The sequence below is a fragment of the Capricornis sumatraensis genome, chromosome 1, assembly GCF_032405125.1.
Source record: "Capricornis sumatraensis isolate serow.1 chromosome 1, serow.2, whole genome shotgun sequence".
In the NCBI taxonomy this organism is placed as follows: domain Eukaryota; kingdom Metazoa; phylum Chordata; class Mammalia; order Artiodactyla; family Bovidae; genus Capricornis; species Capricornis sumatraensis.
Genome location: NC_091069.1, coordinates 215,471,568 through 215,486,753, shown reverse-complemented (window position 1 = coordinate 215,486,753; position 15,186 = coordinate 215,471,568). Strand labels below are relative to the sequence as shown.

The window sequence follows — 15,186 nt, the reverse complement described above, 5'->3', positions numbered from 1 at the left end:
GATATAATATAAATCAACCACTATGACCTGAATGAGCAAACTACATGCTAGTGACATTATGGAAATCCAGTGGTAAGTAAATATCTAGGGTAGTGAGTAGGAATTCAATACTATCATTGATGAGAAGACAGTTTTTGGACCTACCTTTGATTTGTTCTTAGTGTTCAGTTCCTTTTCTGAATAAGTATTTGAGTTTATAATAAATGTAATGACTTTTTGTTTCTCTTATTGAGATTAATTATACTTCGGTGTGATTTTTTTGAAATGTAAATGATCGCCCAAATAAGTATTTATAAATTTATGACTGATTTTTTAATCATTTTTTCATTTGGTCACTCTAAGGAAGGACTGTATATCTTCCATTAACTTTTCTGAGTTAAATGTAATCATTCTTCTAATATGGATGAATTATGTTATTTGAGATTAAAGAATAGAAAAAATGTATACCTACCTCTCAGTCTCTTTTTTTGGTCATCAGCAAGATACATAATTAGATGTATGTCCTTTTCTTTTTTTCCTACTTCTTTATGCCTTATGTAGGTACTTAAGCTGGACGAAAATGTAGAATAAAAATGACTATAGGTACCTTAGAGTAGTAGGTCTCATACTTTTTAGATTTAAGATCCCTTTACATGCTTAAAAATTATGGAGAACTCCACAGACTTTTATCTACATGGGTTATATCTAGAAATATTGCCTTTCTAGTAATTAAAACAAAAATTTGAAGTATTTATTAATTAGTCCACATAAAAATAACAGTAATAAATCCATTACTTGGTAGCATAAATAACATATTTGATGTGAAAGATAGCTATATTTTCCAAAACAAAAGTGAAAAAAGTGGCATTATTTTTCCTTTTTGCAAATCTCTACTGTCTGGCTTAATAGAAGACAACTGGATTCTTGTATCTGCTTTCACATTCAGTCTATTGTGATGACTTTTTGAATGAATTATATGAAAGAAAATCCGGATTTCACATAGATACATTGTTGGAAAAAATAGTATTTTAATACCCTTTTCAGATAATTACTTCCTTAATACTGTGCCATAACTTGACAGGTAGTAGTTTCTTAAACATTTGTTGCAATGTGGTATTTGAAATGATGTCAGTGACCTTTTCATGCTCTGTTACATTAAAATCTCTTGGTTTGTCTCCTACCGTGAATGGATATTTTACTCATAACATGAGTCTGTGACATTGTACGTTGGCTTATTGGAAAATACTGGTTCAGTGAGTTATGTGTAGCTTCTAAATATAGACAAACTTCATTATATAATTTAAAAATTCCAGTTTGTTAATATTATTGACCTCATCAAAGAAATCCTTAAGTGCTGAGAAGCTGTCAGTCTCATGGTGACAAATAGAAGTTATCCAACATTTTGATTTTTGCTTGAGAGCTCAAATTTTTTTGTTAGTATTATATTTTATTTTTAATATATTTTTTAATTGGAGGCAAATTGTTTTACAGTGTTGTGTTGGTTTCTGCCATATAACAATGCATTATTAGTCATATATATTGCCTCCCTTGCCTACCCTATCCCACCCCTCTAGGTCATCACTGAGTGCCAGACTGGGCTCCCTGTGTTATATAGGAACTTACCACTAGCTGTTTTACACATGATAGTGTATAAATGTCAATACCACTTTCTCAGTCTGTCTCATCCTTTCCTTCCTCTGCTGTGTCCACAAGTTTGTTCTCTACATCTGCCTCTCCATTCCTTCCCTACAGATAGGTTCATCAGTAACATTTTTCTAGACTCCATATATCTTCGTTAATTGAGAGCTCAGATTTTATCATTGGCCATAAATTGACAGTTTCCTTAAAGGACAGACTCCTTTAATTCATTCTTGAGAAAATGTTACATGCCCAAGTCTGAATACTCACAGTCAGTTCTTTTAAATAGTGTTTCACAATAAAAGCAGCTAGTTCAACTTGTTATTCAGCTGCACAAATGTTTCCTCAAGATAACCTATTCTTCAGTTTCTGTGTTTCCTATTTCATCACACAGACTATTAAGATGTGTTCTCAAGGGTTGAAATTTATAGAATTGATGATTTTACTGCTTTATCAAGGACATACCTAAATGAAACTGCCTTTCTTTAAAACAACAACAACAACTGTATGTTGCAGTGAAGAATTCAATGACTGTTATTACAGTTTGGTCCCATTACCTTGATTCCTTTTAAAGCGCCAGCAATTTTGCCTACCACTGCTTCTACATCATCAGCACAAAAGTCAACACAGTAAAAAAGGTAAATCAAGTTTTAGTGTAATAAAATTAGTTTTAGCTGGTTGGATCCCTTCAGGTCTTAGGAATACCCCGGGGTCTACAGAACCCGTTGGGAACTACTATTAAACTAGAATGTAAACTGCTTGAGGGCAAGGATTTTTCTCTTTTGTTCATTGATGTATTCCTTATACCTTGGCATGCTATCACTCTGGGACTTTTTAACCTATCTCAAGTGTTATTTCTGAATCTGGGTCATCTTTATTCACTCTGTTTTTCTGTTGGAGCACATCCTTCAATACCTTCCTAAAAAAGGATGAGCTTGAGGTATAATTGGAGCCCTTGCATATCTGAAAATGTCTTTATTCTGATCTCATATTAGATCTATGCTTCAGCTGAATATACATTCTAGTTTGAAAATGATTTTCACTTAGAATTCTGAAGGCAAGTCTCCATTGTTTGCTGTGTTGCTGAGAAGCCCTGTGCCTTTTACCATTTTTTACCTTTAGAAGTTTCTAGGTTCTTCTTTGTATTTTCCGTTTCTGAAGTTTTATGAGGTATGTCAGGTATAGGTCTTTTCAAATTCATTGTCCCAGGGACTTAGGGCAATTTGTGTCTTTCAATTCTGTAAATTTTTAAAATTATTTTTTGGATAGTTTTCTTTTTCTGTTTTCTATGCTCTGTTTCTTTCTGGAATATATATCAGTTGGATATTGGACTTCCTGGATTGACCCTCTTTAACCTCCTATTTTTTTATCTTTTTCTTTCTACTTTTCATGAGCCCTTTGATAGTATCCTCTGACCCTGTTGTGTTACTTACAACTTATTGTTTGTTTAAATTTCAAGATTTCTCTCCTATTCTATGGCTGTTCCTCCTATTCTTGTTTGGATCATCTTCTCATATATTTCTGAGGATAGTGTTCTTTTTTTGAAGTTTTCTTGCATGTTTCTGGCTTACTATGAGTTGCTTGATTTTCTGCTTGGCTTCTGCTTCCCTGGTGGCTCAGACGGTAAAGCCTCTGCCTGCAGTGCAGTAGACCCGGGTTTGATCCCTGGGTTGGGAAGATCCCCTGGAGAAGGAAATGGCAACCCACTCCAGTACTCCTGCCTGGAAAATTCCATGGACTGAGAAGCCTGGTAGGCTGCAGTCCATGGGGTTGCAAAGAGTTGGACATGACTGAGCAACTTCATTTCACTTCTGTCTCTTATGATGAAGAGTTTCATTACATGATTTGTTTTCTTTTGTTGTAGAATTACTAAAAAGTTACCAGAAGAAACGTTTGTAGAAAAAAGTTTATTGTGGGGAATTTCAGTGGTTAAGACTCCATACTCTTGCTGCTGAGGACCTGGGTTTGGTGCCTGGTCAGGGAACTAAGATCCCACAAGCTGTGTGGCACGGCCAAAGCAAAAAGAAGTATTAAAAAAAAAAGTTTGCTGTGTTTAAGGTTTGGGCTTGTTAACTGGTGGACTTGGTTTTAATATAGCTTCTTCCAGGTACTGTTTAGTTTTTGGAAAAAAGATTACTCTGAATTCTTGGAGCCAAGTACACACAAAGTGAAGTGAAATTGCTCAGTCGTGTCCGACTCTTTGTGAGCCTATGGACTATAGCCTACCAAGCTCCTCTGTCCATGGGATTTTCCGGGCAATAGTACTGGAGTGGATTGCCATTTCCTTCTCTAGAGGATCTTCCTGACCCAGGGATCGAAGCCAGGTCTCCCGCATTGTAGACAGACGCTTTACCGTCTGAGCCACCAGGGAAGTACACGCAGGGTGACAGTATTTCCTGTTAGATTGTTCACTTAATACCTTTAACTTTTAGTTGAACATTTCTCTGCCTTCTTTTCCTGTACCCCTGAACCTGGTGCTTCACTGTTTCATCATTTTTCTAAAATAAACCACCTCTCCTTCTGGGAATGGGGAATAGCAGTCCCCTATGATGCTAAAGCTGAAACTCCAGTACTTTGGCCACCTCATGTGAAGAGTTGACTCATTGGAAAAGACTCTGATACTGGGAGGGATTAGGGGCAGGAGGAAAAGGGGATGACAGAGGATGAGATGGTTGGATGGCATCACCGACTCGATGGACATGATTCTGGGTGAACTCTGGGAGTTGGTGATGGACAGGGAGGCCTGGTGTTCTGTGATTCATGGGGTCTCAAAGAATCAGACGCTACTGAGCGACTGAACTGAACTGATCTGGTTGAATGGCATCGGGGACCTGAGCAATTACTTCTTTATAGAATTTCAACCAATTCCTTTGTTTTTTAGTTCTGTGCCTCATTGTGCCTGCTATGGTATCTGGTGTCTCAAATTCCTGATCCTTTCTGATTTTTGCATGTGAATTGGCTTTTCTTCAATTGGAAATCTCTGCAGTTGCTTGATGTTCAGCATTCTTAGTTCTAAGTCCTGCATCTGTTTTTTATTTGCTAAAAATTTGTTGACATATCTTGTCTACTTGTCCTGTAGTTTTCTCTTATAGTCTTCACTATCCTCTTTATGCTTTTTTATCCTTTACTATAATGTTAGTATTTTTTAAACCAGGTAATAAATAAAAACCCATCTTAATTTGGTTATTTGCAAGTAGAGAAAATTCCTGTTTAAAGGTTGAAACAAGAAAAAGGAAATTAGAATGCTTAGATGATCAATATTATCAATTATATACAAATTCCTTAATGAAATACATACATATATATAAATACATATATATACATATACAGAGATATGTGGTTATATATGATATATAATGGCTATATGGATATAAATATTTAAATACATGTTATTGTTGTTTTTAGTCACTAAGTCGTGTCTGACTTTGCGACCCCATAAACTACAGTATGCCAGGCTTCCCTGACTTCACTATCTCTTGGAGTTTGCTCAAACTCATGTTCATTGAGTCAATGATGCCAGCGAACTGTCTCATCTTCTGTTACCTCCTTCTCCTCCTGTCCTCAGTCTTTCCCAGCATCAGGGTCTTTTCCAGTGAGTTGGCTCTTTGTATCGGGTGGCCAAAGTATTGGAGTTTCAGCTTCAGCATCATTCTTTCCAATGAATATTCAGGGTTGATTTCCTTTAGGATTGACTGGTTTGATCTCCTTGCAGTCCAAGGGACTCTCAAGAACTTCTGCAGCACCATGTTTCGAAAACATTGATTTCTCAGCACTGGCGCTTAGGCTTGTTTTTTATGGTCCACCTCTCACATCTGTACATGACTATGGGAAAAACCATAGCTTTCACTGTGTGGACCTTTGGTGGCAAAGTGATGTCTCTGCTTTGCAATAAGCTGTCTAGGATTGTCATAGCTTTTCTTCCAGGGAGCAAGCATCTTTTAATTTCATGCGTATAGTCACTGTCCGCAGTGATTTTGGAGCCCAAGAAAAAACCTGTCACTGTTTGCACTTTATTCCCATCTGTTTGCCATAAAGTGATGGGACTGGATGCCATGGTCTTTGTTTTTTGAATGTTGAGCTTTAAGCCAGCTTTTTTCACTCCCCTCTTTTACCCTCATCAAGAGGATTTTTAGTTTATTATATACACACATTTAAATATATATGTGTGTATGTACATATATACTGTATGTATATATAAGATTTCATAATTGTAGTATTTTGAGAGCTGGAGAGGATCATGGTGATCGTACAAGAAGTGCAGTTTTGTTTTCAATGAGGAAACTGGCTTAGATATGCTAGTGATTTACTGAGCTTTTCAAAACCAAGTTTTTCCAATGTTCAGTTGAACTGTGAAATGTTAGAAATGTGAACAGCTTTGAGGTCCAGAACTATATTTAAAGTCTAATTCTGGCTCCAGGTAAATAGCTTTAAGTTTTGAATTGACTTATAACAGTGACTTTCAATTAGAATTGCATTAGAGTCAAGGAAGAGATAGCTCACTTGGTTCTGAAAACAAAGCTGTAATTTAATGTATTGCTTTTTTTAGAGTAATGATATTTAACTTAATCTAAATAAATATTAAAATGAAGTGTGAGATCTTTGTTCATCTGATTCATTAACTATTCATCCTACCTATTAGGAAAGATGGATCTTGCTTTTATGTGACATCCAAAGATAGCTAATATCTATTTTAGTAAAAAAAAGATTCCAATTGAGAATCTAACTTTAAAGTAAGACAGGTAGGCTTCTTATCAGTTATTGTCTAAATATAAAAACCTTATATTCTCTATGTTTTTTCTTTTGTATAGTAAATATGCAAATATACCATAGCCACATAGAATATAGTTCAGCTCAGTTGCTCAGTCGTGTCCGACTCTTTGCGACCCCATGAATTGCAGCACCCCAGGCCTCCCTGTCCATCACCAACTTCTGGAGTTTACTCAGACTCACGTCCATCGAGTCATTGATGCCATCCAGCCATCTCATCCTCTGTTGTCCCCTTCTCTTCCTGCCCCCAATCCCTCGAAGCATCAGAGTCTTTTCCAATGAGTCCAGTCTTCGCATGAGGTGGCCAAAGTACTGGAGTTTCAGCTTTAGCATCATTTCTTTCAAAGAAATCCCTGGGCTGATCAGTTAAAAAAGAGAAAAAATTACCCAATTTCCTTACTTAAATATTTATCAATTGTCTTCATTTTTGCTCTTACTCATATGCATATATTTCCTTACATTGTAGTCTCTCTACTTGCAGTTTTAATTGTATTTGTTTATTGTGTTTATTTTTGGCTGTGCTGGATCTTTGTTTCTGCAGAAGCTTTTCTCTTCTTGCAGTACACGGTCTTCTTATTGCGGTGACTACTCTTTGTTTCGGAGCACAGACTCAAGTGTGCTCAGGCTTCAGTAGCTGTCACTTACGGGCTCAGTAGTGTGGATGCTGGGTTCTAGAGCACAAACTCAGGAGTTGTGGGGCACGGGCTTAGTTTCTCCGGGGCATGTGGGATCTTCTTGGATCAGGGGTCAAACCCTTGTGTCTTGCTTTGTAGGTGGATTTGTTACCATTAAGCCACCAAGGAAGCCCTCTGTACATACAGTTTTAGATAATGCTACAGTGGAAAACTTTGCAGATATATGCCTAGAAATAAGATTGTTTTGTCAAAGAAGCATCAACATTTTTAAAACTCTTTATTTAAATTGCTTAATTGCTTTCTGGAAGGATTTTATCACCACTTTTATAAGTACTAGCAATGTGAACAGTTAGACTTCATTTTTGATATTTTAGTTAACAATACTTCATCAACCTTGGTACATTAGTTAATACTTCCTTTCTCATATTTTATGAGTTACATGATAATGGTGTCTTGTTTCAGTTTGCTCTTTGTTGATGATTAATGAGGTCTTATCCATTTGAAATTTTAGAATTTTCAGTTCAGTTCAGTCGCTCAGTTGTGTCCGACTGTTTGCGACCCCGTGAACCGCAGCAGGCCAGGCTTCCCTGTCCGTCACCAACTCCCAGAGTCTGTCCAAACCCATGTCCATTGAGTCAGTGATGCCATCCAACCATCTCATCCTGTGTCATCCCCTTCTCCTGCCCTCAGTCTTTCCCAGCATCAGGGTATTTTCAAATGAGTCAGCTCTTCACATCAGGTGACAAAGTAATGGAGTTTCAGCTTCAGCATCAGTCCTTCCAAGGAATATTCAGGACTGATCTCCTTTAGGATAGACTGGTTGGATCTCTTTGCAGTCCAAGGGATTCTCAAGGGTCTTTTCCAACACCACAGTTCAAAAGCATCAATTCTTTGGCACTCAGCTTTCTTTATAGTCCAACTCTCGCATCCATACATGACCACTGGAAAAACCATAGCCTTGACTAGACAGACCTTTGTTGACAAAGTAATGTCTCTGCTTTTGAATATGCTATCTAGGTTGGTCATAACTTTTCTTCCAAGGAGTAAGTGTCTTTTAATTTCGTGGCTGCAGTAACCATGTAGTGATTTTGGGGCCCAGAAAATAAAGTCAGCCACCGTTTCCCCATCTATTTGCCATTAAGTGATGGGACTGAATGCCATGATCTTGGTTTTCTGAATGTTGAGCTTTAAGCCAACTTTTTCACTCTCCTCTTTCACTTTCATCAAGAGGCTCTTTAGTTCTTCTTCACTTTCTGCCATAAGGGTGGTGTCATCTGCATATCTGAGGTTATTGATATTTCTCCCAGTAATCTTGATTCCAGTTTGTGCTTCCTCCAGCCCAGCGTTTCTCTTGATGTACTCCGCATAGAAGTTAAATAAGCAGGGTCACAATATACAGCCTTGACATACTCCTTTTCCTATTTGGAACCAGTCTGTTGTTCCATGTCAAGTTCTAACTGTTGCTTCCTGCATACGGGTTTCTCAAAAGGCAAGTCAGGTGGTCTGGTATTTCCATCTCTTGAATCATTCTCCGCGGTTTATTGTGATCTACACAGTCAAAGCTTTGGCATAGTCAATGAAGCAGAAATAGATGTTTTTCTGGAACTCTCTTGCTTTTTCCATGATCCAGCAGATGTTGGCCATTTGATCTCTGGTTCCTCTGCCTTTTCTAAATCCAGCTTGAACATCTGGAAGTTCACAGTTCATATACTATTGAAGCCTGGCTTGGAGAATTTTAAGCATTACTTTACTAGCGTGTGAGATGAATGCAATTGTGTGGTAGTTTGAGCATTCTTTGGCCTTGCCATTCTTTGGGATTGGAATGAAAACTGACCTCTTCCAGTCCTGTGGCCACTGCTGACTTTTCCAGATTTGCTGGCATATTGAGTGCAGCACTTTCACAGTGTTATCTTTCAGGATTTGAAATAGCTCTACTGGAATTCCATCACCTCCACTAGCTTTGTTCGTAGTGATGCTTCCTAAGGCCCACTTGACTTCACATTCCAGGATGTCTGGCTCTAGGTGAGTGATTATCACCATCGTGATTGTTTGGGTTGTGAAGATCTTTTTTGTATAGTTCTTTCGTGTATTCTTGCCACCTCCTCTTAATATCTTCTGCTTCTGTTAGGTCCCTACCATTCTGTCCTTTATTGTGCCCATCTTTGCATGAAATGTTCCCTTGGTATCTCTAATTTTTTTGAAGAGATCTCTAGTCTTTCCCATTCTGTTGTTTCCCTCTATTTCTTTGCATTGATTGCTGAGGAAGGCTTTTGTATCTCTCCTTCCTATCTTTGGAACTCTGCATTCAAATGGGTGTATATCTTTCCTTTTCTCCTTTGCTTTTTGCTTCCCTTCTTTTCAGAGCTATTTGTAAGGCTTCCTCGACAGCCATTTTGCTTCTTTGCATTTCTTTTTCTTGGGGATGGTCTTGATTCCTGTCTCCTGTACAGTGTCACAAACCTCCATCCATAGTTCATCAGGCACTCTGACTATTAGATCTAGTGCCTTAAATGTATTTCTCACTTCTACTGTATAATCATAAGGGATTTGATTGAGGTCATACCTGAATGGTCTAGTGGTTTCCCCACTTTCTTCAGTTTAAGTCTGAACTTGGCAATAAGGAGTTCATGATCCAAGCCACAGTCAGCTCCCAGTCTTGGTTTTTTTTTCCCCCCCAGTCTTGTTTTTGCTTACTATATAGAGCTTCTCCATCTTTGGCTGCAAAGAATATAATCAATCTGATTTTGTTGTCAACCATCTGGTGATGTCTATGTGTAGAGTATTCTCCTGTGTTGTTGGAAGAAAGTGTTTGCTATGACCAGTGCATTCTCTTGGCAGAACTCTGTTAGCCTTTGCTCTGCTTCATTCTGTACTCCAGGGACAAATTTGCCTGTTTTTCCAGGTGTTTCTTGACTTCCTACTTTTGCATTCCAGTCCCGTATAATGAAAAGGACATCTATTTTGGGTGTTAGTTCTAAAAGGTCTTGTAGGTCTTCATAGAACCATTCAACTTCAGCTTCTTCAGCGTTACTGGTCGGGGCAGAGACTTGGATTACCGTGATATTGAACGGTTTGCCTTGGAAACAAACAGAGATACAAAATTTCTGATAGCCTGAACAGAGATGAAAATTTTACAATTTTCAGTTAGGAAAGTTTAACTCTAAAAGATAGTAAAATATCTTTTATCTTTAGGGAATATGAGAATATAAGATTAGATAGTTGATCCCTAAACCAAGTATCATATAATTAATGATAAATGCAACTTTAAGCATAATAAAATTGTTGTAAGGAACCATCCTCAGGGTTGACAGTTTTGAAGACATTTTAAAAAATTTAGGATGAGTTTACTTTATTCATAAATTGTGAAAACAGTAAACTGATAGTGCTAGAAGACTATACTAGAGCTGTTTCTCATGTTTTGTTAAGATTGGTACATTTAAATTATACTTTACTAAGACATTGGAAATTTTTACAGATACAAGAAAATTACTGTATTAAATTTCATCCATTGTTCCATTGTGTTAGAAATAATTTTCTTTTAATTTAAACCTGTAGAAATGGGCCGCCGGTCATCAGATACTGAAGAAGAAAGCAGAAGCAAGAGGAAAAAGAAACACCGTAGACGATCTTCTTCCAGCAGTTCTTCAGATAGTAGAACGTACAGCCGAAAGAAAGGCGGAAGGAGATCAAGGTCAAAGTCAAGGTCTTGGTCCAGAGATCTTCAGCCTCGCTCACATTCTTATGATAGAAGGTGATTTTCATAATTTTTACTTATGTAGTAGCAAGAGTGACATTCCTTAGAGTTCATATGGTTTTGTACTTTGAAGTTTTATGGGTGAAATATTTTTCTTTTTGTAGTTATATATTTATGAGGTTTAAGTCTCAACACAAAGATTTTATTTTGTTTTCTTCCAGACCTAGCCATAGGTGTTTATCCTTTGTCTGTTCTTTGTAGATAAGCCTATAAACCAGTATAGTACTCAAAACATAGTATCTGGTAACATTTTGAAGGCAAGTAATATTTAATTATGTTCTTTTTCAGACGCAGACATCGATCAAGCAGTAGCTCTTCTTACGGCTCTAGAAGAAAACGAAGTCGAAGTCGTTCACGGGGTCGAGGAAAATCATACAGAGTTCAGAGGTCTAGGTCCAAAAGCAGAACAAGAAGGTATACCATATCAACTATTTACTGCTTTGTAACAAAATTTAGTGACTTAAAGCAATAATCATTTATTTTTCCCTCCATTTTACAATTTTGTCTCAGCTTACCTGGCAGTTCTGTTAGTTTCACCTAGGGTCACCCCTGTGGTTGTAGCTTTCTGATAGCTTGATTGAAACTGGATGGTGCAGTGTGGCTTCATTCACATACCTGGCATTTGGTGTTGGTTGTTGGCTCAGCAGCGGGGGGTCGGGTTGGGGTTGGGTGCCTTAGTTTCCCTATGGCTTTTCATCCTTTGATAGGAATGGCTGGGCTTTTTCACATGATAGAGGAAATATTTCAAGAACGTAAGAACAGAAGCTGCAAAATCTCTTAAGGAATAACCCAGTGTATTTTGGAGTGACTGTGTCCCTGCTGAATTCATGTTGAAGCCAGTGTAACTGTGTTTGGAGATAGGGTCTTTATGGAGGTAATTAAAGTTAAGGTCATAAAGGTCTGTGGGGCCCTAATCCAACAGGGCTGGTGGCCTTATAAGAAGAGAGAGAGAGATCTTTCTCTCTCTTTGAGAATACACTCAGAGGAAAGGCCATGTGAGACACTGAAAAAATGGCCATCTACATACCAGGAAGGGAGCCCTTATCAGGAACCAGATCAGCTGGCATATTGATCTTTGACTTTACGGACTTTGTGAGATACATTTCTGTTGTTTAAGCTTCCTGGTGTATGTACTTTGTTATAGTGGCCTGGGTAGATTAGTTAGTACCTGATGTCATTCCACTTGGATTTTCTGGCTGTGCTCAAGGGCCAGTAATACAGAGTGTAGTCTATTTAGAAAGAGTTGTATGTTTTGGATAATGCTAGAAGATATGGTTGAATAGGATGGGGACCATGGTAAGGAGGGACCACCATTTTTGAAAAGAAGAGTCTAAGGACAAAAACAGTATTTTAGGAAAAGCAGTTTCTTTTGCGTAGTTTTTCATCCTGTTAGGCTCTAGTTTTGCCAGTATGTTAATTCGCAGCATGATTTTGTTATCTAGGCATAAAATTCTATAAGTCTCTCTGAATCTGAAGTTGGATAATAACAGTCAAGTCCAAATGTTTAGCTTTTCTGGCCTTGTACTATTTGGCCCCAGCCCCCTCTCCTTTGTACACACTCAACATGAAAGGAAGCCACTTTGTGTTACATGCCTTTTGTTCTCCATCCATGCCTCTGAGTTGCTCGGTTTGTTTATTTGAGCATGCTCTTTCTTCCAGTTTCTTATATTGTCTCTGATTTAAGAAGTTTTCCTACCCTTTAGTGTTCAGGTCTGTTTAATCTCTAATTCTCTTCCATAAATCATTTCTTAATTTTTACCTTTTCACTCCCAAGTCACATGTAATCCATCCTTTCTCATCCACCATCACATCTGATTCCTGATTTGTAAAAGTTGCATTATGAATATTATGTTGTCCTTCTCATATATCATAAACTCTTGCAGGGGACTCTCTTGGTACCATTGCTGTTAGAAACTGATTATGAGAAAACAACTTCAACTGAAATTTCCTATCAGGGAGAACAGAAATAATAATCCATGCTTTCATATGGTCTTTTTTAGTTTGTAGAGCATTTTCACATACACCTTATAAGTCAAACACAGTTTGATTTGGAAAATGCAAGCCACTGGACTCCAAGCATCAGGCTTTTAACTTGGGGAATTAAAGGCTTATATAACTTTTGGAAGGGCTCAGGGAATTAGGGAAGCTATTTAGCCTGAAGTATGGAAGCAGCTTATTTTCTTTTAAGAACTTTTAAGAACTCTAGCTTTGTAGCACCAAAGTGTGTAGTTCTCAAGAAACTGCTTACCTGGAGGCTGCTTCTCTTCTCAAGTATCCACCTGCAACTGCATCCAGATGGGAATCTGGAGAGGTTAATTTCTTCTATTTTACAGTACAAGGAAGGTCTGAAAAGAAATGTCAGTGATGTCTAGTCAGCAACAAACTTATCCAGCACACATTCATTTTACTGCCGGTTTTGAGTTTTGTAACCCTGTCAGGCTCTCATGCAGGTTTATACCTGCATTTTGTATATGAGGAAACAAGTTCAGAGGTTTATTCAAAATAGCAATTTCTCAGTCTCTTGTATCTCTTGTAACGACACTTACTTTGGGATATAACTGCAATAACTAAATAGTCTAGAGACGTTGAAAAGCACTATGTTTTGAGAAAATACTTCTATTCATGTTTGATACGTGACATAATTTTGGAAAATGTGTTTTAGGACTTTGTTCTTCAAAATGTTTCAACCGAAAGAGTTTCTAGGTTAATCTTAATTTAACAAGAAAAATAGACAACTCATTCCTTGAAAAGTTTAGTTAATTAAGGCTTTAATTTAAATAAAGAAGATATAGGTACATTTGTTCCTCAGTATCTTTAGGAGATTGATTCCAGGACCTGCTGCTGATTCCAAAGTCTGAAGATGCTTGGGACCCATAGTTGGCCATCCCTCTCCACAGTTCTGCATCTACATATCCGGCCAGCTGCAGTTTATGTAGTTCAGTTCAGTTCAGTTCAGTTCAGTCGCTCAGTCATGTCCGACTCTTTGCGACCCCATGAATTGCAGCACGCCAGGCCTCCCTGTCCATCACCATCTCCCGAGTTCACTCAGACTCACGTTCATCGAGTCCATGATGCCATCCAGCCATCTCATCCTCTGTCGTCCCCTTCTCCTCCTGCCCCCAATCCCTCCCAGCATCAGAGTCTTTTCCAATGAGTCAACTCTTCACATTAGGTGGCCAAAGTACTGGAGTTTCAGCTTTAGCATCATTCCTTCCAAAGAAATCCCAGGGCTGATCTCCTTCAGAATGGACTGGTTGGATCTCCTTGCAGTCCAAGGGACTCTCAAGAGTCTTCTCCAACACCACAGTTCAAAAGCATCAATTCTTCGGTGCTCAGCGTTCTTCACAGTCCAACTCTCACATCCATACATGACCCCAGGAGAAACCATAGCCTTGACTAGACGGACCTCAGTCGGCAAAGTAATGTCTCTGCTTTTGAATATACTGTCTAGGTTGGTCATAAGTTTTCTTCCAAGGAGTCTTTTAATTTCATGGCTGCAGTCACCATCTGCAGTGATTTTGGAGCCCCCAAAAGTAAAGTCTGACCCTGTTTCCACTGTTTCCCCATCTATTTCCCATGAAGTGATGGGACTGGATGCCATGATCTTCATTTTCTGAATGTTGAGCTTTAAGCCAACTTTTTCGCTTTCCTCTTTCACTTTCATCAAGAGGCTTTTTAGTTCCTCTTCACTTTCTGCCATAAGGGTGGTGTCATCTGCATATCTGAGGTGATTGATATTTCTCCTGGCAATCTTGATTCCAGCTTATGTTTCTTCCAGCCCAGCATTTCTCATGATGTACTCTGCATAGAAGTCAAATAAGCAGGGTGACAATATATAGCCTTGACGTACTCCTTTTCCTATCTGGAAGCAGTCTGTTGTTCCATGTCCAGTTCTAACTGTTGCTTCCTGACCTGCATACAGATTTCTCAAGAGGCAGGTCAGGTGGTCCGGTATTCCCATCTCTTTCAGAATTTTCCACAGTTTGTTGTGATCCACACAGTCAAAGGCTTTGGCATAGTCAGTAAAGCAGAAATAGATGTTTTTCTGGAACTCTCGCTTTTTCCACGATCCAACGGATGTTGGCAATTTGATCTCTGGTTCCTCTGCCTTTTCTAAAACCAGCTTGAACATCAGGGATTTCATGGTTCACATATTGCTGAAGTCTGGCTTGGAGAATTTTGAGCATTACTTTACTAGCATGTGAGATGAGTGCAATTGTGCAGTAGTTGAAGCATTCTTTGGCATTGCCTTTCTTTGAGATTGGAATGGAAACTGACTTTTTCCAGTCCTGTGGCCACTGCTGAGTTTCCCAAATTTGCTGGCATATTGAGTGCAGCACTTTCACAGCATCATCTTTCAGGATTTGAAAGAGCTCAACTGGAATTCCATCACCTCCACTAGCTTTGTTCGTA

The 15,186-nt window shown here is 38.3% G+C and overlaps 1 protein-coding gene across 3 annotated transcripts in view; it reads left to right on the top strand.

Moving 5' to 3' along the window:
* RSRC1 (arginine and serine rich coiled-coil 1) overlaps nucleotides 1–15,186 on the top strand; it is a 444,205-nt gene that overhangs the window by 2,406 nt on the left and 426,613 nt on the right. For all 3 annotated transcript variants that reach the window (XM_068979359.1, XM_068979344.1, XM_068979354.1), the window contains exons 2-3: nucleotides 10,575–10,770; nucleotides 11,062–11,187. In XM_068979359.1, coding sequence (XP_068835460.1) covers nucleotides 10,577–10,770; nucleotides 11,062–11,187 — 320 coding nt within the window. In that variant the 5' untranslated portion in view covers nucleotides 10,575–10,576. The remainder of the gene's footprint in view (nucleotides 1–10,574; nucleotides 10,771–11,061; nucleotides 11,188–15,186) is intronic.